This window comes from Staurois parvus, unplaced genomic scaffold, assembly GCF_062004578.1.
Source record: "Staurois parvus isolate SC_StPar_1 unplaced genomic scaffold, SC_StPar_1.0 ptg000979l, whole genome shotgun sequence".
NCBI lineage: Eukaryota > Metazoa > Chordata > Amphibia > Anura > Ranidae > Staurois > Staurois parvus.
The window spans coordinates 291,996-313,529 of record NW_028318775.1 but is presented as its reverse complement, the minus strand read 5'-3'; the positions used below and the strand labels follow the sequence as shown (position 1 = coordinate 313,529).

Sequence of the window (21,534 nt, the reverse complement as noted above, 5' to 3'; positions counted from 1 at the left end):
TCTGATCAATAACTGATGTCTATTGGATGTTGCATTTCTCTATCATGTGTATCTTCTTGGTTTCTGAATGATATGTAAAAGACACATATTGTATTGCACATTGCTCCAATTGGTTATGATAAGCCCTACCAGCAAATGTTTCTTTTGTGTACGCCCGATGTGGGGGGTATTGTTGGATTGGAAGGTAGGGGCTTCATTCTTTTGGGGGAAAAAAAATTATGGTTCTTTACCTGTAAACATGTTAAACATTCAACAAAAAAATCTTGTCCAGTTAGCATTAATTACATTTTGATATTTTTATTGTAAGTACCGGTGCTTTTCTATAAATGCAGTTTGACTTACTGGAAAGCAAGGGGCCCAAAATGTTATCTCCCAATAAAATCAGCCAATTACATTATTGCACCTTTCTATCTGTCCGTGTTAACATTAAAGTCACAAATAAAACTAAAACCTTTTTGTTTCGCTAAAAGTCAATTTCTAGTTTGATCTTTTATTAATTCCATTCTTCTTTAAGTTCTACTTTGTAAATCTTCTTTTCTTTTAATACCCTTTCTGCCAAAACCTTCCTGTTAGTAAGTTTTGTTTCCCATAAATAAATTTTCTTGTTTTTCTTGCTTTGACCTTTACAAATCTTGTAGAACTTCATGAGTTGTTGGCAGATAGAGAAGAATGTAACCATTCCTGTTGGTTTCTTTAACCCCTTAACGCCGGATCGTCCCAGCGTGAAGAGGAGTTTCTGCTCCGGGAGGTGGGCGGGACAGGGCTTAGTGTCATGTGACCGCCGTCACGTCACGGTGGTCACATGATCGGGAAAGGTCCCGATCGCAAGAGGAGACCGGGACCTTTCGGTGAGTACCTTACATGTGTGCTGGGAGTGCGCAGGGCACGTGCTCTCAGCACATGTATTTTGTATATTGAACGCAAATGTGTGGTTGCTCGGCGTCTAGGCCCAAACGCCGGGAAGCCGCACATTTGCGTGCGGCTGGCGTGAAGGTGTTAAAATAAGTATTTTCATGAATTTTATCTTCCTGTACACATATTTCTTCCTATACACAATGTCAGGGCTCCAGGTATGACCAGAGGTGTGTGGACTGACACAGGGAAATGGTATAAACAATATGATTTATTAAGACTAACAATACAAAACGCAGTGCAAAACTAAACAAACACAGTGCAAACAAACCAAACCACCCACAGATAACAATACATACAATGCCAGAGTCATCAGGCAGGCCGGGTCAGTAGCAAACGGTCAAACGGAGTACCAGGAACAGGCGGGAGAGTGGTCGGGGTCACAAGCTGGGTTCAGTAACTCACGGGCAGCGCGGTGCAGAGGGTCAGGCAGAGAATGGTCAGGGTCACAAGCCAGGGATCAAACAGGAGAAGTCAGCAGAGGTCAGGATCAGGCAGGGTCGGCAACAAGTCAGGCAGAAACAGGAACAGGAACGCAGGTTACTAGATACAGGGGCCCATGGAAAAACACACACCAAGGCCCTGACTGTGAGTCTGGCCATTCCTTAAATACAACCCCTGCAATCAGCTTCAGGTGTTTGGCTGACTGCAGGGGTGAGTCTCTGATTGCTGAGAGCACCCGCTGGCCAGCCCTGGTACTGCAGCCCACAAGGCAGGTGAGTCCCACCATTATTGGCAAGTCCATTCCTGACACACATATATTATCTTTAAGTATCTTCTCTCTTTTTGATAATTAAAGCAAAAGCTAAAAAAATTAATTCTTATTCACTTCTTTTAAAGATAATAAAAGGGATCTCTAATCTCTTCACTAAATTATAGATATGTCACCTACGAAACGTTTTACTTGTAACGTATACTTGTGCCTATTTTTTCGGTAGATTTCTCTCTCCCATTTATCCATATAAAAAATTGGAAGACTTGGTGAAAATGTGGCTCCCATTGCTGCTCTGACATTTTGTGAATTATACTGTCCACCAAATCAGAGATGATGTTCTAAACAAAAACACAAGTATTCCATAACATTCTTTCTGTGCTGGGGGTCTCGGTCTCTCTCTCTCCCACTTCAATGCCTTCCTTATGTTGGATAAAAGAAGCGGGAAACATCTGTTGTAGAAAGTATACAGCAAATCCCTTCTCATAATTAACTTCCTGTAAATATTGAATAAATGTTTTGTATCCCAAAGATATTTATATAAAAAATATAAATAATTGTGCGCTGTCACAAATAAAATGTGCCAAATGTGATATCACTCTGCTGCAAACACCAAATGTATGTTCCTCACATAAACAGAGACCAAAAAATAAAATACAAGTGTTGTGCTGCCATAATAATATCATATACCCAAATGATGAATAAATATTCTTGTGCAAATTGTAAAACCTTCACTTTCAATCATATAAGCCAGGGGTGTTAAACCCAATGTCTTCGACAGTCGCATCAGCCTTATAGTTGCCCTCAAAGGGCCGGTTGAATCTGTAAGACCATATAAATGTATCTACCATATAAATGCTCATTCAGCGTTACCTATAAGGCTACGCTCACACTAGCTTTGTCAGCAGGCGTCACTCAGGCATTTGGGAAGCATTTTTAATGCTTCTCAAATGCATATGAAAATTCTGTACATGGCAGCACACAGTGCTGTTCACACTGAAGCATTAGCTTCACCTCACATTGTGTCATGGCAAAACTGACGCCTCATGTCCAGTCAGGAGGAGTTGAAGCCTCCCATTCAAGTCTATGGTGACGCTCCTCAAACACCTGGCAGGCATTGGTGGAGCGTTAACACCATTAAACTTCATTATAGGTGGTTGTGGTGCAGTTTTAATGCTTTGAAAATGCCTATCAAACGCCTCACAAAGCGCATAAGGCATTTGGGGAGCGTTAAAAATACTTCCCAAATGCCTGTCTAACGCCTGTCAAATGCTATAGGGGCATTTTGGCAGGAGTTAGAAATAAAGTCAAGTGTGAACACAGCCTAACTATGTCTCCTCCTCTCCACTTCCTCTTCCTCTTTCTGTAGGATTCCCTCAAGGTTCTGTCCTTGGGTCCCTCAAGGTTCCGTCCTTGGACCCCTTCTCTTCTCCATCTACACCTCTCCCCTTGGTCACTTGATAAACTCCCATGGCTTTAAGTACCATCTCTATGCTGATGACACACAAATCAATCTTTCTACTCCTCACCTCAGCCCTTCAGTTGCATTACTAACCTACTAAGTGACATATCGGCATGGATGTCACTCCACTTCCTCAAACTAAATATTTCCAAAACTGAGCTCATGCTATTCCCTCCAGCCTGTCCCCCCTCCCTTGACTTAGCCATCAAGATCAATAACACAACCATCAGTCCCTCCCTCATGCCAGGGTACTAGGTGTAATCCCAGACTCCCATCTGTCCTTTCATCCCTAAATCCAATCACTGTCAAAATCTTGTAGACTTCACCTCTGCAACATCTCCAAGATACGCCCGTTCTTAACCTCGGAAACAACTAAGCAACTCATTCACTCCCTGGTTATATCTCACCTTGACTATTGTAACTCCCTCCTCACTGGCCGACCTCATCGCAGGCTATCCCCTCTTCAGTCTTCATGAATGCTGCTACCAGACTCATCCACCTTACTAACTGTTTGTCAGGGCTCCCAGGTGTGACCAGAGATGTGTGACTGACGCAGGGAAACGCAGACCTCAGATATGTTATAAACAATATAATTTATTAACACTAACAATACAAACATAAACGCAGTGCTATACTAAAACATAATACAGTGCAAACAAACCAAACCAAACCACCCACAGATAACAGTACATACAAGCAAGCGTCGTCAGGCAGGCCGGGTCAATATCAATAGGGCAGGTAGGTACAGGGGGAGCAAGCGGAGATTGGTCAGAGTCACAAGCCAGGGATCAGAACAGGTAGCAAGCAGCGTGGTACAGAGGGTCAGACAGAGGGATGGTCAGGAGCGAGCCGGGATCAGAGCAGGAGAAGTCAGCAGTGGTTCAGAAACAGGATGCAGGACAGAAACAGGATGCAGGACAGAAACAGGATACAGGGCCCAGGACAAACACACACCAAGGCAGAGTCTGTGGGTCTGGCCATCCCTTAAATACCCCAGCATAATCAGTTACAGGTGTTAGCTGGCTGCAAAGTTGAGTCTCTGATTGCTGGGAACACCCGCTGGCCAGCCCTGGTACTGCAGATCAAAAGGCAGGTGAGTCCCACCATAGCTGGCCAGTCCATTCCTGACAGTACCCCCCCCTCAAGGAGCGGCCTCAGGACGCTCCAAACAGTCCTAGCTGGGAAAAATGTTCCACCGCCCGGGTCTGGTAACTGGCGGGATATCAAAGACTGGCACACCGGGCAGGACTCCGGGCAGAGGCACATCGGGCTGGACTCCGGGCAGAGGCACATCGGGCTGGACTCCGGGCAGAGGCACACCGGGCTGGACTCCGGGCAGAGGCACACCGGGCTGGACTCCGGGCAGAGGCACACCGGGCTGGACTCCGGGCAGAGGCACACCGGGCTGGACTCCGGGCAGAGGCACATCGGGCTGGACTCCGGGCAGAGGCACATCGGGCTGGACTCCGGGCAGAGGCACATCGGGCAGGACTCCGGGCAGAGGCACATCGGGCAGGACTCCGGGCAGAGGCACATCGGGCAGGACTCCGGGCAGAGGCACATCGGGCAGGACTCCGGGCAGAGGCACATCGGGCAGGACTCCGGGCAGAGGCACATCGGGCAGGACCCCGGGCAGAGGCACATCGGGCTACCAGGCGAAGCAGCAGGCAGCGGGCCACCGGGCGGAGCGGCAGGCACCGGGCCCCCGGGCGGGGCGACAGGCACCGGGCCCCCGGGCGGGGCGACAGGCACCGGGCCCCCGGGCGGGGCGACAGGCACCGGGCCCCCGGGCGGGGCGACAGGCACCGGGCCCCCGGGCGGAGCGGCGGGCGCCGGACCCCCAGGCGGAACTACAGGTCTCGGGCCCTCAGGCGGAGCGGCGGGCGCCGGACCCCCAGGCGGAACTACAGGTCTCGGGCCCTCAGGCGGAGCGGCGGGCGCCGGACCCCCAGATGGAGCAACAGGTCTCGGGCCCTCAGGCGGAGCGACAGGCATCGGACCCCCAGGCGGGGCGACAGGCATCGGGCCCCCAGGCGGGGCGACAGGTATCGGGCCCCCAGGCGGGGCGACAGGCATCGGGCCCCCAGGCGGGGCGACAGGCATCGGGCCCCCAGGCGGAGCGGCGGGCGCCGGACCCCCATGCGGAGCGGCGGGCGCCAGACCCCCAGGCGGAGCTACAGGTCTCGGGCCCTCAGGCGGAGCAACAGGTCTCGGGCCCCCAGACGAAGCGGCGGGCACCGAGTCACCAGGCACGACAGTGGGCACCGAGTCGTCTGGCAAGACTGCGGGCACCGAGTCAACTGGCGGAACAGCGGGCATCGAGTCAACTGGCGGAACAGCGGGCACCGAGTCGTCTGGCAAGACTGCGGGCACCGCGTCGTCTGGCAAGACTGCGGGCACCGCGTCGTCTGGCAAGACTGCGGGCACCGCGTCGTCTGGCAAGACTGCGGGCACCGAGTCGACTGGCGGAACAGCGGGCACCGAGTCGTCTGGCAAGACTGCGGGCACCGAGCCAACTGGCGGAACAGCGGGCATCGAGTCAACTGGCGGAACAGCAGGCACCGAGTCGTCTGGCAAGACTGCGGGCACCGAGTCGTCTGGCAAGACTGCGGGCACCGAGTCGTCTGGCAAGACTGCGGGCACCGAGTCGTCTGGCAAGACTGCGGGCATCGAGTCAACTGGCAAGACTGTGGGCATCGAGTCAACTGGCAAGACTGCGGGCATCGAGTCAACTGGCGGAACAGCGGGCACCGAGTCGTCTGGTAAGACTGCGGGCACCGAGTCGACTGGCAAGACTGCGGGCACCGAGTCGACTGGCAAGACTGCGGGCACCGAGTCGACTGGCAAGACTGCGGGCACCGAGCCAACTGGCGGAACAGCTGGCTTCGAGTCGTCTGGCAAGACTGCGGGCACCGAGTCAACTGGCGGAACAGCGGGCACAGAGTCGTCTGGCAAGACTGCGGGCACAGAGTCGTCTGGCAAGACTGCGGGCACAGAGTCGTCTGGCAAGACTGCGGGCACAGAGTCGTCTGGTAAGACTGCGGGCACAGAGTCGTCTGGCAAGACTGCGGGCACAGAGTCGTCTGGCAAGACTGCGGGCACAGAGTCGTCTGGCAAGACTGCGGGCACAGAGTCAACTGGCGGAACAGCGGGCATCGAGTCAACTGGCGGGACTGCGGGCACCGAGTCGTCTGGCAAGGCTGCGGGCACCGAGTCGTCTGGCAAGGCTGCGGGCACCGAGTCGTCTGGCAAGACTGCGGGCACCGAGTCGTCTGGCAAGACTGCGGGCACCGAGTCGTCTGGCAAGACTGCGGGCATCGAGTCAACTGGCAAGACTGCGGGCATCGAGTCAACTGGCAAGACTGCGGGCATCGAGTCAACTGGCGGAACAGCGGGCACGAGTCGTCTGGTAAGACTGCGGGCACCGAGTCAACTGGCAAGACTGCGGGCACCGAGTCGACTGGCAAGACTGCGGGCACCGAGCCAACTGGCGGAACAGCAGGCTTCGAGTCGTCTGGCAAGACTGCGGGCACCGAGTCAACTGGCGGAACAGCGGGCACAGAGTCGTCTGGCAAGACTGCGGGCACAGAGTCGTCTGGCAAGACTGCGGGCACAGAGTCGTCTGGCAAGACTGCGGGCACAGAGTCGTCTGGCAAGACTGCGGGCACCGAGTCGTCTGGCAAGACTGCGGGCACCGAGTCGTCTGGCAAGACTGCGGGCACCGAGTCGTCTGGCAAGACAGTGGGCTCCGAGTCAACAGGCACGACAGTGGGCACCGGGTCATCAGGTATCGGATTGTCTGGCTCGACAGCGGGCATCGGGTCACCAGGTATGACAGCGGGCACTGGGTCACCAGGCATCAGGTCATTTGGCTTGCCAGCGGGCACCGCGTCATCTGGCAAGGCAGTGGGCACCGGGTCACCAGGTATGACAGCGGGCTCTGAGTCAATTGGCACGACAGCGGGCACTGGATCAGGTACCGGATCATCTGGATCAACAGCGGGCATCGAGTCAACTGGCCTAATAGGATCGTTGGGCTGGATCAGTTCATCATGCTGAGTAGCGGCATCAGGCTGAATGCAGGCATCAGGCCGAGTAGAGGCTTCAGGCTGAGTCACGGAAGGCAGGCTCACCGGTTTGGATACTGGCAGGATGGTATTGGTTGGAAAGAATTTTCGCTTTTTTCTGGTTTTAACTACTGGAGCACTGCAAGTAAATGCAGGTCTGCAAACGAATGGAGCAGCTGGAGACAGAGAAGAGCTGGAGGATGGAACAGGAGAGGGAGCAGTTGCTACAGAGGGCTTTTTTACAAGGTTAAAGGCAGGATAGGTGCAGCGAGTGGGAACAGGGTACTGACATGCGGTAGATAGCCAAGTATACTGGGCTGTAACTGGAGGAGCTGTTGGGAATACAGGAGTAGAGTTAGAAGCAGGACTGGGTCTTTGTAAGCTGACTGAGGCTGGGTGCAACAAGTCTGTCCATGTCTGCAGTAGGGGTTGAACAAAGCTGAGCTTACACAAAGCCTGTCTGGTCAATGACTGCACTGCGTTTATACAATCTCTTAGTACCTGTGGTGAACATGTGGAATAACGCTCCAGAAAGTAACCCACATCATCCTCTAATAACCACACCAGGGACTCTACCTGGTCTGCACTAAATGGTGGCAAAAATTCATCCCTGCATTCGGGGGAACCAGATGAAACCAACTCAACACAAACCTGAATCAATGGCTGCACCATAGAGAAATCTGTGCCCTGATCTACTAGAACATGAGCGAGCCGGATACATTCTAGCAGTTCATCCCGGGTATACTCCTTCAGAGTCTGATAAGCATACTCTCTGTCATCAAGCACTAGCAGATATAAATACACAACCTCATCCAGATCCATCCTTCCCATCAACAAGCCAAGATGGCTTCCCTGTGCAGCCACTTCTGGTCAGGATTGGCCTTGGTGTAATGTCAGGGCTCCCAGGTGTGACCAGAGATGTGTGACTGACGCAGGGAAACGCAGACCTCAGATATGTTATAAACAATATAATTTATTAACACTAACAATACAAATATAAACGCAGTGCTATACTAAAACATAATACAGTGCAAACAAACCAAACCAAACCACCCACAGATAACAGTACATACAAGCAAGCGTCGTCAGGCAGGCCGGGTCAATATCAATAGGGCAGGTAGGTACAGGGGGAGCAAGCGGAGATTGGTCAGGGTCACAAGCCAGGGATCAGAACAGGTAGCAAGCAGCGTGGTACAGAGGGTCAGACAGAGGGATGGTCAGGAGCGAGCCGGGATCAGAGCAGGAGAAGTCAGCAGTGGTTCAGAAACAGGATGCAGGACAGAAACAGGATACAGGGCCCAGGACAAACACACACCAAGGCAGAGTCTGTGGGTCTGGCCATCCCTTAAATACCCCAGCATAATCAGTTCCAGGTGTTAGCTGGCTGCAAAGTTGAGTCTCTGATTGCTGGGAACACCCGCTGGCCAGCCCTGGTACTGCAGATCAAAAGGCAGGTGAGTCCCACCATTATTGGTGAATTCATTCCTGAGAGAGGGTGTGTTGCACTTGTCTGCTGAGCTCCAGAAAGGCCCGAGAAGCCTGGGGCTAAAGTGCCCTGCCCAGCCCAGGCAGGATGGCGGATCCTGGGCCTGGGTCCAGCGGGGAGAAGGCCCTGGAGGGGCCTAGTACCGGCCTCTCTTTTCCACCAGTAGAGGACCTGGGAATGGCCCCTAGGAAGGGGGAAGTTTATTCTGCCTACCGGGACCGTGTGGCCGCTCGGGCCAGGTTAATAGAGAAGGAGGAAGCCAAGCTCCAGAAGCTGACTCTGGAGCTAAAGAAGCTCCGGTCATCCTACGACCGTGTATGGTCTACTAAGCGGCAGGCTATGAAACCGGACCTGGAGGCGCTGGAACTTCGTGTGTCACAGCAGGGGAGGTATGTGGCGGCGCTGCAGCGCCAGAGCGGCGTCCTAAGCGAGAAGTATCTGAATGAAGCGAGATTTAAGGCTGCAAGAAGCCGCAGTGTTGCGGCGATGCGGGGTCCGGTGGAGGAGGCCTCTTCGGTGGAGGAATTGTCGGGGGAGTTGCTGGTGGAAGGCGAGCAGGGGCAGGCTGAGCCCACAGCACCCTCAGAGGAAATGGCGTCTATCATGGAAGACAGCGTGGTGGCAGGATCATCAGAGTCCCTCCCCCCTGGGCAGCTGCCTGTGGATTGGGGGACCCAGGTGGAGGAGGAGGAGATAGTGGGCGGATTGCAGTTCCTGGCAGAGGCGGTTGCAGAGCTGCGTGGAGCCGACTTCAGGTTTACGTCCGAGGACTCAGAGGAAGAAGCTGAAAGTGATGTCATCCCCCGCAAGCCGGCTAAGCCGGTGGTGAAAGAGCATGCTGCCTTTGTCATGCTGCAACGCATCCCCAAGGACGTGTTGGCAAAGGCAGGGGAGCCACTGGAAGGGGAGAAGGACTCTGCTGATTGTGTTGGTGAGATGGTTCTGGACACTGGGGTAGCGGGTATAATGCCTGCAAAATTGTCTGAGCTGCAGGTTAGCCCTACAGTCCTGGCTAAGGGTGTTTCCCCTCCGGTGGTGGTCCCACTGGGCCCCGCCCCTTTGGGGGGCATGGTGGCCTCTGGTGTGCAACCAGCAGGTCCCCCGGTTTCTCCTCAGGGGGCTCCAAGTTTTCAGGTCCAGGCTCCTGCGGGTCCGGCTCAGGTGGGTTCTCCTGCTGGTATGGGTGGTCCCCAGCCCCGGGCTCCCCCAGGTCATGGCTCATCAGCATCTGCCCCTTCAGTTGCTGCTGCTGGTGTGGCGGCTTCCCCTGGTCATGCCCCCTTGATGTTGAGTGCCCCTGGGGCTAGATCGGGGCTCAGTTACTCTGCTGCAGTTAGGGGAGGTCAGGGGTCAGTGGGATCGGCCCGGGCAAGGGCAGGTAACCTACCCACTTCCGCCGCAAGGCGAAATGTTGTTCAGTTGAAATGGTCAGGGGAGGGCCCCCCCCTTAGCAGGAGAGAGGTCATAGACCGCATATTAGAAATGGGCTTCCATGCCGCAGATATTTTTGCGTTTATTGCTCCAGTTGGTACTGGAGAATATGACGTGTCCTTCATGCGGCCAGAATTGTTGGACCTCTTTTGGCAGAGGTATGAGGCCACCTTTGTCACCAGCCCTAGGTGGGTGGGCCTAACCCCGAGGCTCGTCTCTCGCCAGTCCCTGATTAAAAAAATAACGGTGCTGGTGAGAAATGAATCCATCCCTGCATCAGATATTGTGGTCTGGCTAAGCAGATATGGGGATGTGATGGGGCCCCTTGGGAAGATCAAGGATGAGAGGGGAATATGGACAGGTGGGTGGACGACCACCGTCCGCTTAAAGGTGGTTGGAAATGTGCTCCAGCACATTCCCTCTTCTGCTTTTCTAGGGAAGGACCGCCTGATAATTTTTTATGCGGGTCAGCCGAGGGTCTGCCACCGGTGTGGGGGCAAGGGGCATTTTGCGGCCACCTGCCCCGTCATTAGATGTTCCCTGTGTCAGGAAATAGGACACCTGGCCAGGGACTGCAATGTTGTCCGATGCAATCTCTGCGGGGAGCTTGGGCATTCATACAACCAGTGCCCGGAGGCCCTCCACAACCTTCCGGTGGGGGAGCTTGAAGCAGAGTTGGATCGGGTAGATGCTGAAGAGGCGGAGGCGGCATTGGAGAGAGCGGCTTCGGTTGCTGTGGCGGCCCTTGTGAGGGAAGGGGAGGTTTCTGTGGCCCCTCCTGTCTCTGTCCCCCCTGTTTCGTCTACCCCTTTGGAGTCCCCTGTTGTTCCCCCTTGTGTGCCGGTTCCTCCTCCCAGGACTAAGAAACAGCTGAGGGAGGCTGCTAAAGGGGCCGGGATGGTTGAGGCTAGGTCTAGTCCCTCAGTGTCTGCTCCCCCCTTGCTCTTGCCGCTGCGGCGGAGTAGGAGGCCCGGTAGGGAGTCCCGTGAGTCCCAAGGTTCTGCTCCGGTAGGGGCTCGGGTGGAGGAGGGGTGGTCCCTGGTGGGTAGGCGGAGTAAGCCAGTTTTGTCCTCAGCAGGGTCGGTGTCCTCTTTAGAGGCGGGGGAGGTGGCCCTGGGGAATAGGTTTGGGGCTTTGTCGGGGGAGGAGGAGGGGTCAAGTGATCCCGCTTCCCCGATGGAGGACGAGGATGCTGGGGGGTCTCTTAAGAGAGTGAGGGACCCTGCCAAGAAAGTCAAGAGGAGGATTAAGAAACGTCCCTCTCAATTATCTTAATGGCAGTTCCCGCTCCGATAAAGGTGGCAACCATTAATGTTGCCAGCATAAAGTCTGTAAGTGCTAGAGAAACAGCCTTATTTTTGATCAGTGGGATGGAAGCTGATATTTTCTTTTTGCAGGAGACCAGGTTGCCCACCTTGGCTGATGTCCATCTGGCCAAGCGTGAGTGGAGGCGTGGGCTCTCCTACTGGTCTCTTGCGGCTGAGCTTTACAGCGGAGTTGCGGTGCTTTTTACCGGCATGGTAACGTGTCGGCGGATAATTGAGGTAGAGATCGGAAGATGTCTGATTCTGGATGTTCTCGTAAGGGGGCATGAGCTCCGTCTCATTAATATCTATGGCCCACAGTCCAAGTGGGACAGGAAGAACCTCTTTGCGAGGATTAAACCTTACCTCTTTACATCCCGGCTGGTAGTCTTTGGAGGTGATTTTAACACCATTACTAGGCCCAAGGACAGGAGAGGCTTCACTGACGGGCTGGGATATGATAGCAATTTTCTAAATGCTATAGTCAGGGAGGCAGGTCTGGTTGACGCTTGGATTCAAAGTGTCCCAGACGGCACGGGTTTCACCTTTAGGAGAGGTAATAGCCAGAGTAGGATAGACAGGTTTTTTTTGAAGGAGAACTCTGCCTTCTCGGCACCTGAGTGTCAGGCGGTGGAGTTTTCCGATCACCTTATGCTATCTGTCACCTTGAATATTTCAGACACGCCGCTGAGAGGAAAGGGCATCTGGAGGATGAATTCGTCTCTGCTGGAGGACGAGGAGGTGAGACGATCTTTCGAGGAGTTCTTTCAGGCGCAGGAGACGGTGCTGGATTTCTGCGGCAGTAGGTCTGAGTGGTGGGAGCTCACCAAAGTGCGGACCAGCAGGTTTTTCAAGGCTATTGGTAAGAGACGGCAGTTTAAACAGTATAACGCCTACCAGCGGTTGCGGAGGAGGCTCGACCGCCTTGTTTCTAGCGGTGGAGATTCGGGGGCAATCTCGGAGGTGAAGCTTCTCCTTAGGGAACTCCAGTATGATCGGCGTGCCTCTTTGGTTCTGGAGAGGGATTATGGGAAATACCACTCGCCTGACCCTTTCCAGAATTGCAAACAGAGTGCAGCAGTTAAGACGATCTCTGCTCTGAGGGATAGTACAGGGTCCCTGGCTAAATCCAGGTCAGGGATTCTGGAGGTCTCCAGGTCCTTTTATGCGGATTTACTGAGTGAGAAACACCTTGACCGGACAGGGATGTCGAGCTTTTTGGAATCCACGCCTGGTCTGGACAGTGATGTCCCTCTGGCGAGTTTGACTGGGGAGATTACTGCAGAAGAGGTGTCCAGAGCGATTGATAGTCTGGCCATTAAAAAGACTCCTGGGCCAGACGGTCTGACTGCCGAATTTTTTAAGGCTTTTAAATCCCGCCTGGCACCTCGTCTCGCGGAAGTGTATAACAGCTGTCTGGATGAGGGATCTCTCCCTCCTTCCATGAGACAGTCTGCAGTTATTCTCCTGTCAAAGGGTAAAGATCCTTCGGCTATTGAGAACTGGCGCCCCATCAGCCTCCTCAATGTCGATAGAAAGGTTCTGGCGAAGATCTTGTTCTGGCGCTTGTCGTCAGTGGCAGACAGTTTGCTTTCTCGTCAGCAGCATTGCTCGGTCCGGGGCAGGAGTACCTTCACAGCGGTGTTAGCTCTCTGGGAGGCTCTGGAGCGATGTAAGGCTGAAGGATGGGGAAAGTACTTGCTGGCGGTGGATCAGGCAAAGGCCTTTGATCGAGTTGATCACAAGTACCTCTGGCATCTCCTGGACCGGTATGGTTTGAAGGGGAGGTTCATCGGCTGGTTGAAGACATTGTACCAAGGGGCGGAGAGCTTCATGTTGGTGAATGGTTGGGTTGGGCAGCCCTTTGAGGTTGGATCTGGGGTGCGCCAGGGGTGCCCGCTGAGTCCCTTGCTCTATGCCTTTGCCATTGACCCCTTCGTCAGGAGGCTAGATGGCGGGGCGGTGAGTGGGGTGCTGGTGGGTGCCACTGGAGATCCGCCTTTGAGAGTTGTGGCTTATGCTGATGACATTTCTGTTTTCATTTCTGGACCGGAGGAGGCGCAGGAGGTGGTTTCAGTAATGGATCAGTATGCCGAGGCATCAGGTTCCAAGGTCAATCAGGACAAATGTGAAGTTCTCTGGGTGGGTAGGGAGGGTGAGAGCTTCTCACTCCCGGACGCCTTCCCGGTGCCTCAGCCGAACATCAAAGTGTTGGGCATCAATTTTGGCTCTGCTGATTACAGCAAGCAAAATTGGGAATCCAAGCTGTCGGATGCCGAGGTCAAAGTGAGATGTTGGAAGGGGTGGCGGCTCTCCTTGAGGGAAAGGGTTGATTTGATCAGGACTTTCCTGCTCCCAGTCTTTTTGTACGTCAGCTTCGTTTGCCTCTTGCCAGAATCGCTCTATACGAGGATCTATAGCTGTTTCTTCCAGATGTTATGGGGGAATCGGCTGAACCTCGTCAAGAGGGACGTGACTTACTCATCCAGGCGGGAGGGTGGCCTAGGTATGGTCAACCCGGTGGTCTTTTTCTCTCTGATGTTCTTGAAACATAACTTTGGTAATATGCTGGCAGAGAGACCGCCTGCATGGGTAGGACTGTTCCGGATCTGGTTTGGACCCTTTCTGCACAGTTGGGAGAGTGGCGGGCCAGTGAGAAGCCTGCGGGTCAAGCATGGTAAGCTCCCGGCTTATGTGGCCCTGTGCCTGAAGTTACTCCGGCGGTGGCATGTGACTGCGGAGGAGGTCCGGTCCCTCCCCAGGAGGCTCCTGGGTGAGAGGATTGTGGCATCTGCTTTCCATGCGCCGCTGGCCTTGAGAGATTGCCCGGGCCATGTTATGAGGGAGGGTTTGCGGTTGATAAATCTGGAGCGGATCCCCCTGAAGTTGCGGGACCAGGCCTGGCTCGCCTTCCATGGCAGGCTCTACGTGAGGGGTAACCTGAAGTACCGTCCTGCGGATGACCGTGGTTGTCCGAGGTCGGAGTGTGGGGTGAAGTGGAGACTATGGACCACTTCTTGCTTCAGTGCCCCTTTAACGTAGAGGTGTATAAACAGGTGGGAGGGGCTCTGGGTGTTCCTTTCCTCCATCGCATGTCGTATGCGGAGTGGGTGTATGGAGCATTCGAGAGTCGCATGGGTTTTAATTTGGACACCCTGTTTTTAGTCAGCTTAGTTGTCCGTTATTACACTTGGATGGCACGGTGTCAGGTCTCCATTCGGCAGAAGGTCCTCCCTGTTCAGGTGGTGGCGAGTGACATCCTTGGTGAGGTGGGGAAAATTCGGGGTCTTGAGAAAGACAGGCTGCGACGCAGAGCTTGGATGGAGGCATGGAGGAACATCAAGCCTGTTGCTGCGGTCTGTTGATCTCGGGTGGTGGGATCTGTCCCTAGTTTCTGCCTTCAGCACTCCCTAGATTTTTGCGTTCGGATCTTTTTGGTAGCCTTTTGCATGGTAGGTTGTAGGGGTCAGACGTGGAAGATTTGCGGGTTCCTTAGCCCTCCCCTGTGGTGTATATAATAGTATGGTTAGGTCCTTTGTATATAGTTTAGGCCATATAGGCCGTAAGCAGCAGGTTTGAATATGGAAATTGCATATGGTTTATGTTTTTGTCTGAGCCATAAAGGCTCTTAGTCATGTGGTCTCGGCCATAAAGGCCTTGTACTGTAAATATTGTATATAGTTTCCGTTTTTTTTTTTTTCCTTTCAGGTTATGGACTTTTATTTATGAGCCGTTCAGGCTATGTTTGAGTTTTGTTTTTGTTTTTTTTTTTGTTTTTTTTTTTTTGTTTTTTTTTTGTTTTTTTTTTCCCCAGGGACTGTTGGGACATTTTAGTTTCCTTTCTGTTGAGTTTTGTATTTATTTATTTATTTATTTATATTTATACTTTTATGCATAAGTCTGATGGATATGTATGACATCAATACATAATAAAAAATCTCCATTCCTGACACTGTTCCATATCTGCGACCCCTCTCTGCCAATCCCTCCACTGGCCTCCACCCCTCTCTGCCAATCCCTCCACTGGCCTTCATTCAGTGTCCTCCACCCCTCTCTGCCAATCCCTCCACTGGCCTCCACTCAGTGTCCTCCACCCCTCTCTGCCAATCCCTCCACTGGCCTTCATTCAGTGTCCTCCACCCCCCTCTGCCAATCCCTCCACTGGCTTCCTATTGCCCAATGAATAAAATTCAAAACATTAACAACAACATATAAAGCCATTTATAACTCTGCCCCAAATTACATCACCAATCTTTTCTCCAAATATCACCCAAACCGTCCTCTCCACTCCTCCCACGATCTCCTGCTCTCTAGCTTCCTTGTCTCCTCCTTCCAAGATCGTCTCCAAGACTTCTCCAGTGCCTCCCCTATCCTCTAGAACTCTCTACCCCAATCTATCTGACTATTGGCTACTCTGCCCACTTTTAGGCGATCTCTGAAAAACAATCTCTTTAGGGAAGCCTATCCTGCCCTCAGCTAATAACCAAATCTTCTATTCCTCCTACCAGTCCATCCCCCACAATTATTACCTTCTGTACCACTAGCCCCTCCCTCTTAGATTGTAAGCTCCAAGGAGCAGGGCCCTCCTAACCCTCTTGTATTGAACTGTATCGTTGCTGTACTGTCTCTCTTTATATTGTAAAGCTGTTTGCGCCATAAATCCTGTATAATAACAATAATAATAATATCTACTCTTTATCATATTAAATAATTCCCTCTGCAATTGATAATTACTCGTTATAGTAATAACGTAAAAGAGAAGTGCGAGCTTTTAAAAAAAACAAACTCACATACTCACCTAGGTGGATGCAGCATCAGTCCGAGGCTGGGCCAGCTGCGGGTCAGGCATCTGGGTAAGTCCGGACAATAAAAGCGGGATCCCTCCAGAGTCTGGACCGGCTGAGTGACGTTAGCTGATAGAAGACTTTAGCCTGCTGTCGGCTTAATATTAGACGCAGGAGTGCAGAATAAAGTGCAAGTGGTTGATCATCAGACAAATATTACAAGCCCTGCTTATTATATTAACTAGGGGAGGCGGAGACGTGAGGGTGCTGTGGTTGCACAAAAACCCAGAATCTGTAGGAAGAGTTCTGTCCTCCTCACTGCCACCGATTGTTTAGACAAGGTGGAGGTGGAGACGAGTGGGGTGCAGCAGGAGAGGTGCAGAGGACACATGAAATGGCCGCATTTGGCCTGGGGGCCTTGTGTTTGACACATGTGATATAAGCAATAAAGTCTCTCAAAACATATATACAGCATGAAGAGTTCCAAGAATCAAAGTTTTTAATTTTTTTTTCTTCTTAATGGGAATCTATGTGCACTCCCATTGGTGAAGTACTCCCACAATCCCAGTGCTGTCACAAATGCAGTGTGCACCACCACATGTGCTGAATAGGTGGACTCTCACCTTATGACATTGACCTACAAATTATAATATAATACACGTTTGTGAGCCTTTCCTCTCTGGGCAGCTCTCGCACCACTCAGGTTCCCTCCTTCTCTCTATCATCCTGGGCTCTCAATATCCTGTACCGCTGTAGCACCGCAGTCACTCTAAATGTAGACTCAGAACCACAGAAAGTCAACCATATTGTAGTACATTAAAATCTTCACATTTATTAAAAATTACACTGAAATGAGTACACTGACGATACGCGTGGGGAGGAGCCGGATGAGAGAGGACGCTGATTACAATCTGTGAGCCCTGATTTGCCATTTTGCGAATTACTAATTTTATTTATGAGACTTTATTGCTTATATGATTGAAAGAGAACGGGTTTACAATTTGCACAATATTTCTCCATCATTGGGTATATGATATCATTATAGCAGCACAACACTTTTATTTCATGTTTGGGTAGATGCCAACAATGGCTGGAGATTGAGGTCCACATACTCCACCAACCTCTCCATTATGGAGTTTCTGGAGTTTATTATCAGCCTCCTTGGTGGATGTTCAGTTTTAATGTATTTTTCATAAGTAATAAATCACCACTGGGGGTAGCAGTAGCCTGTGCCTGTGGGGCTGGGCCAATAGCTGGATGAGGACAGCTGCTTGCTCCAGTCTTCTGCAACCTGCCCCTTCCCCTGCACAAAATATTCTCATGTTGTTCTACCTCTTCAAGTCTTTCCTCCTCTCCAATCAGTGACACCCAGAGATGGTCTGCGACCCCCACTATCCACCCCCCTTCAATGCTGGAGCACGTTGAGCTTAAGCTGCAGCCCAGTTTTGAGGTCTTCTCCATCCATGGTCTATCTTTGTGCTATCTTCTTCATCCTCAATATCCGAAACAAGGAACACTTGCACATGACCAAGATCATCCTCCTGAAGCAAGTTAGTGATCATGTTACGAAATAATTCTGCTGACCTCTCATTGCCAGTTTGGCAATATTAGCCGACGAGGGAGAAGAAGAAGAAGAAGAGGAAGAGGGCAAAGTAACAGCAGTTGTTTTATGCTTTGGAAGAGAATCAAGAGGAAGGCTTTATTAGCCATCCAACGCTTGCCACACTGAGATAATAGAGGCAGACCCGCCCAGCTTGTAGATGGTCCTCCTCAACCACTATTTTGTCCTGCAGAACCTCACTCCCCCCTACTCTCCCTGTGTGCAGAACCTCGCTCCCCCCTACTCTCCCTGTGTGCAGAACCTCGCTCCCCCCTACTCTCCTTGTGTGCAGAACCTCGCTCCCCCCTACTCTCCCTGTGTGCAGAACCTCGCTCCCCCCTACTCTCCCTGTGTGCAGAACCTCGCTCCCCCCTACTCTCCTTGTGTGCAGAACCTCGCTCCCCCCTACTCTCCCTGTGTGCAGAACCTCGCTCCCCCCTACTCTCCCTGTGTGCAGAACCTCGCTCCCCCCTACTCTCCCTGTGTGCAGAACCTCGCTCCCCCCTACTCTTCCTGTGTGCAGAACCTCGCTCCCCCCTACTCTCCCTGTGTGCAGAACCTCGCTCCCCCCTACTCTCCCTGTGTGCAGAACCTCGCTCCCCCTACTCTCCCTGTGTGCAGAACCTCTCTCACCTCTACTCTCCCTGTGTGCAGAACCTCGCTCCCCCCTACTCTCCCTGTGTGCAGAACCTCGCTCCCCCCTACTCTCCTTGTGTGCAGAACCTCGCTCCCCCCTACTCTCCCTGTGTGCAGAACCTCGCTCCCCCCTACTCTCCCTGTGTGCAGAACCTCGCTCCCCCCTACTTTCCCTGTGTGTAGATCTCTTTGCCGATCTTTAGGCCTGCCTGACATTTTGAAGGGCATTGCCTAGATTTAATGACAGCTTTTTCAATAGGTGGGAAAAAATATGTGGTGCTTTGGAGCACAATAGTTTAAATAAGAGGAGAGAATATAATTCTCCCCTCTTTTTTTTTTTTTTTTTTTTACTTTTTCTTTGGCATAGAGAATAGGATGGGGAAAAAGAAATGAAGCGCAACAATATATAAATAAATATATTGGTGCTTACAATCTAATACATGCATGTATAAATAGTGAAACCAGGCTGCTGTGCTTGTGAGGATCAATATATGCTATTCAAGATGTCTCCAATGTATACATAGAAACACCCATAGAGATGCACATAACCAGTGCTATAAATAGATGGTGCACACAAATACAAAACAAATAATCCTAAATGGTGATCTGTCCCTTTAAATCCTAAATACCATCACCTGGACCTGTGTGGTGCACTTCCTGTGTATCCTGATCCGAATACATCAACAAAAAGTGTTAACTGAAGATAGTCTCAATAGTGGTGGACCGTCCCGTCTGCTGTACTTCAAGTGAACCAGTGTAGACACACCACTGCATAAACGTGTACGGTGCGCCTGTGTCACCCCTTAGTGCTCTTCCACCTCCAACACTCTATTGCGCTCACCTCTAAGTTTGACCCGTAATGACAGCTCAAGCTGCACTTTTCCCTTTAACCCGGGAGGGTATATACAGTTATGTTCAAAATAATATCAGTGTGTTGAAAAAAGTGACTAAAGCTGAAAATCCTTCTAATAGTTTTTATTTCCATCCACACAAATGCATTGGGAAAACGACACATTCTATTCCAAATCACAACATGAAGAAAAATACATCAAATTTGTGTTGTTCCTCTAAAAAAATGGAAGAAAAGTGAATATTAGACGGTTCAAAAAAATCGCAGTGTTTGTATTCTTCTTTACAAACTCCAACATTCACTATATAAACTGAGAAATGTTTGAAGATTTTGCTTTCCTTTGAATGACTTCATGAATATTTGGTTGTAGTCGCACTGTTTCTGAGAACTGCTGTACATCTGGGTTGCATGGCGTCCCCCAACTTCTGGCCCCTGTGATCAGGTATTCCAGCCCAGGATGATTGGACCACATTTCACAGTTCTTCTCTATTTCTTGGTTTTGCCTCAGAAATGGCATTTTTGATGTCACCCCACAAGTTTTCTATTGGATGAAGATCCGGGGATTGGGCTGGCCACTCCGTAACGTCCATCTTGTTGGTCTGGAACCAAGATGTTGCATGTTTACTGGTGTGTTTGGGGTAGTTTTTCTCTTTCTTCCACATCTTTCAGGTTTTGGTTGCCATTTTAAAGCATTTGCGATCATTTTAGCTGAGCAGCCGATCATTTTCTGCACTTCTTTATATGTTTTCCCCTCTCCAATCAACTTTTTAATCGAGGTACGCTGTTCTTCTGAACAATGTCTGGAACGACCCATTTTCCTCAGAATTTCAGAGACAAATGCACTGTAACCAGCATGTCCAACATTTGCTGCCTTCCTTCCTTAAATAAGGGCAATAATTGCCACCTGTTTATCAAGGAATGAATGACCTCACTAATAGAACTCCACACTGCTATTATTGTGAACACGCCCCTCAATGAGTGATTCAATGACACAGAATCAGCAGCATGCAGGTCATGACTGTCGGGTCTGTTGGATTTCTATTACTCTACTACACCTGCTAGGAAATTATTTGCCATGTAGAAATATCATTTCTACCAAAAACAGTGATTGATCTGGTTAGTGATGTCTGATGGCTAGTATTTTGAACACAACTGTATATATATATCAGTACTGTGCCCAATACTTTACCCCCCTCCCCCCCTGGCAAAGCAACTTGTCTCCAGCAGCAAGGGTTTCTCCCCCACAACCCTAGCCAGGTGTCTGTGGGCTTCTTGGGGGGGGGGGGGGGTGAACTTCAGGCTTTTTATTGTGTGTTTGTGGGTTATATTTCTCCTTTAAAATTCATAATAGATCCAAGTTCAGGTGATGTCATTAACTGCCAATTAAAACATAAATTCTTTTTGTAAATGTCAGTTGCGTTCATGGTACTGATGTGCCCCTTTACAGGCATGTTAAAGGCATCCCCCAGGCATGTTATTTCAAGGAATTTTGCCATTTTAATGTTTTGCTTGAAGCATTATTAAAATCTCTGCATCCCCCCCCCCCCCCCATAGGGTATTTAGAACTTTTTTTAATTTTTTCTGCTTTGGTAAATGTTCTCCAGGGCAATGCCATCCCTATTTGTTTGACAATCTCTTGTCTACTTACCTAGAAAATGGCCATTTGCTGATTTCTACAATTTACACCTCCATTGTCCGGCTCTGTAATGTATCCTCAGGTACAATGACATTATACACAGAAGAGTGACACTGACCTGATCCCAGGAGGAGCAGAAAGCAGATCACATGCGGAATTTTCAGCCCAGTCCTCATTGTTCCATCCGTGCCGGATCCACTCCAAGAGAACTGTGATGTCTGAGATGTACAGAGTACGAGTCTTGCCTGAACCTTGTTTCACTTTCACATTTTTTACCTTTTAGATAAAACAGACTCTGATCACATGATGCTCGCATAACTTCTTACACTGTAAATGTACCAAAAGGAAGAACACAGAGACAACGGTATAGAAGAGAACATACCAATTGTACCAAAAAGAACAAAAAAAAATTTGCTACATACTTGTTGTAACAGGGTCATAATTTAATGCTTTAGCTGCAGCTTTAAGATGTTGCCTCTCCTTCTGTTTCTCAGTGAAAGCTCTTTAAAGTGATATTAAACCCAAAATCAAACGTGTTATGTTGTAGCTTACCAGCGCATTAGTTTTCTTCTTTAGGCTTTCTTTCTTCTATTTTCATCTGGTAAGCCAGAGGGCCAGTCTGTTGTTTTTCAAAGCACGAGCCCTCCAGCAGAA

At 50.8% G+C, this 21,534-nt stretch overlaps 1 protein-coding gene across 1 annotated transcript in view; it reads right to left on the bottom strand.

Annotated features, from left to right (window-relative positions):
• LOC149441488 (natural cytotoxicity triggering receptor 3 ligand 1-like) overlaps positions 1-21,144 on the bottom strand; it is a 64,815-nt gene extending 43,671 nt beyond the window's left edge. The window contains exon 1 of the mRNA XM_089657279.1: positions 20,999-21,144. Coding sequence (XP_089513405.1) covers positions 20,999-21,056 — 58 coding nt within the window. The 5' untranslated portion in view covers positions 21,057-21,144. The remainder of the gene's footprint in view (positions 1-20,998) is intronic.
• Positions 21,145-21,534: the final 390 nt, after the last annotated feature.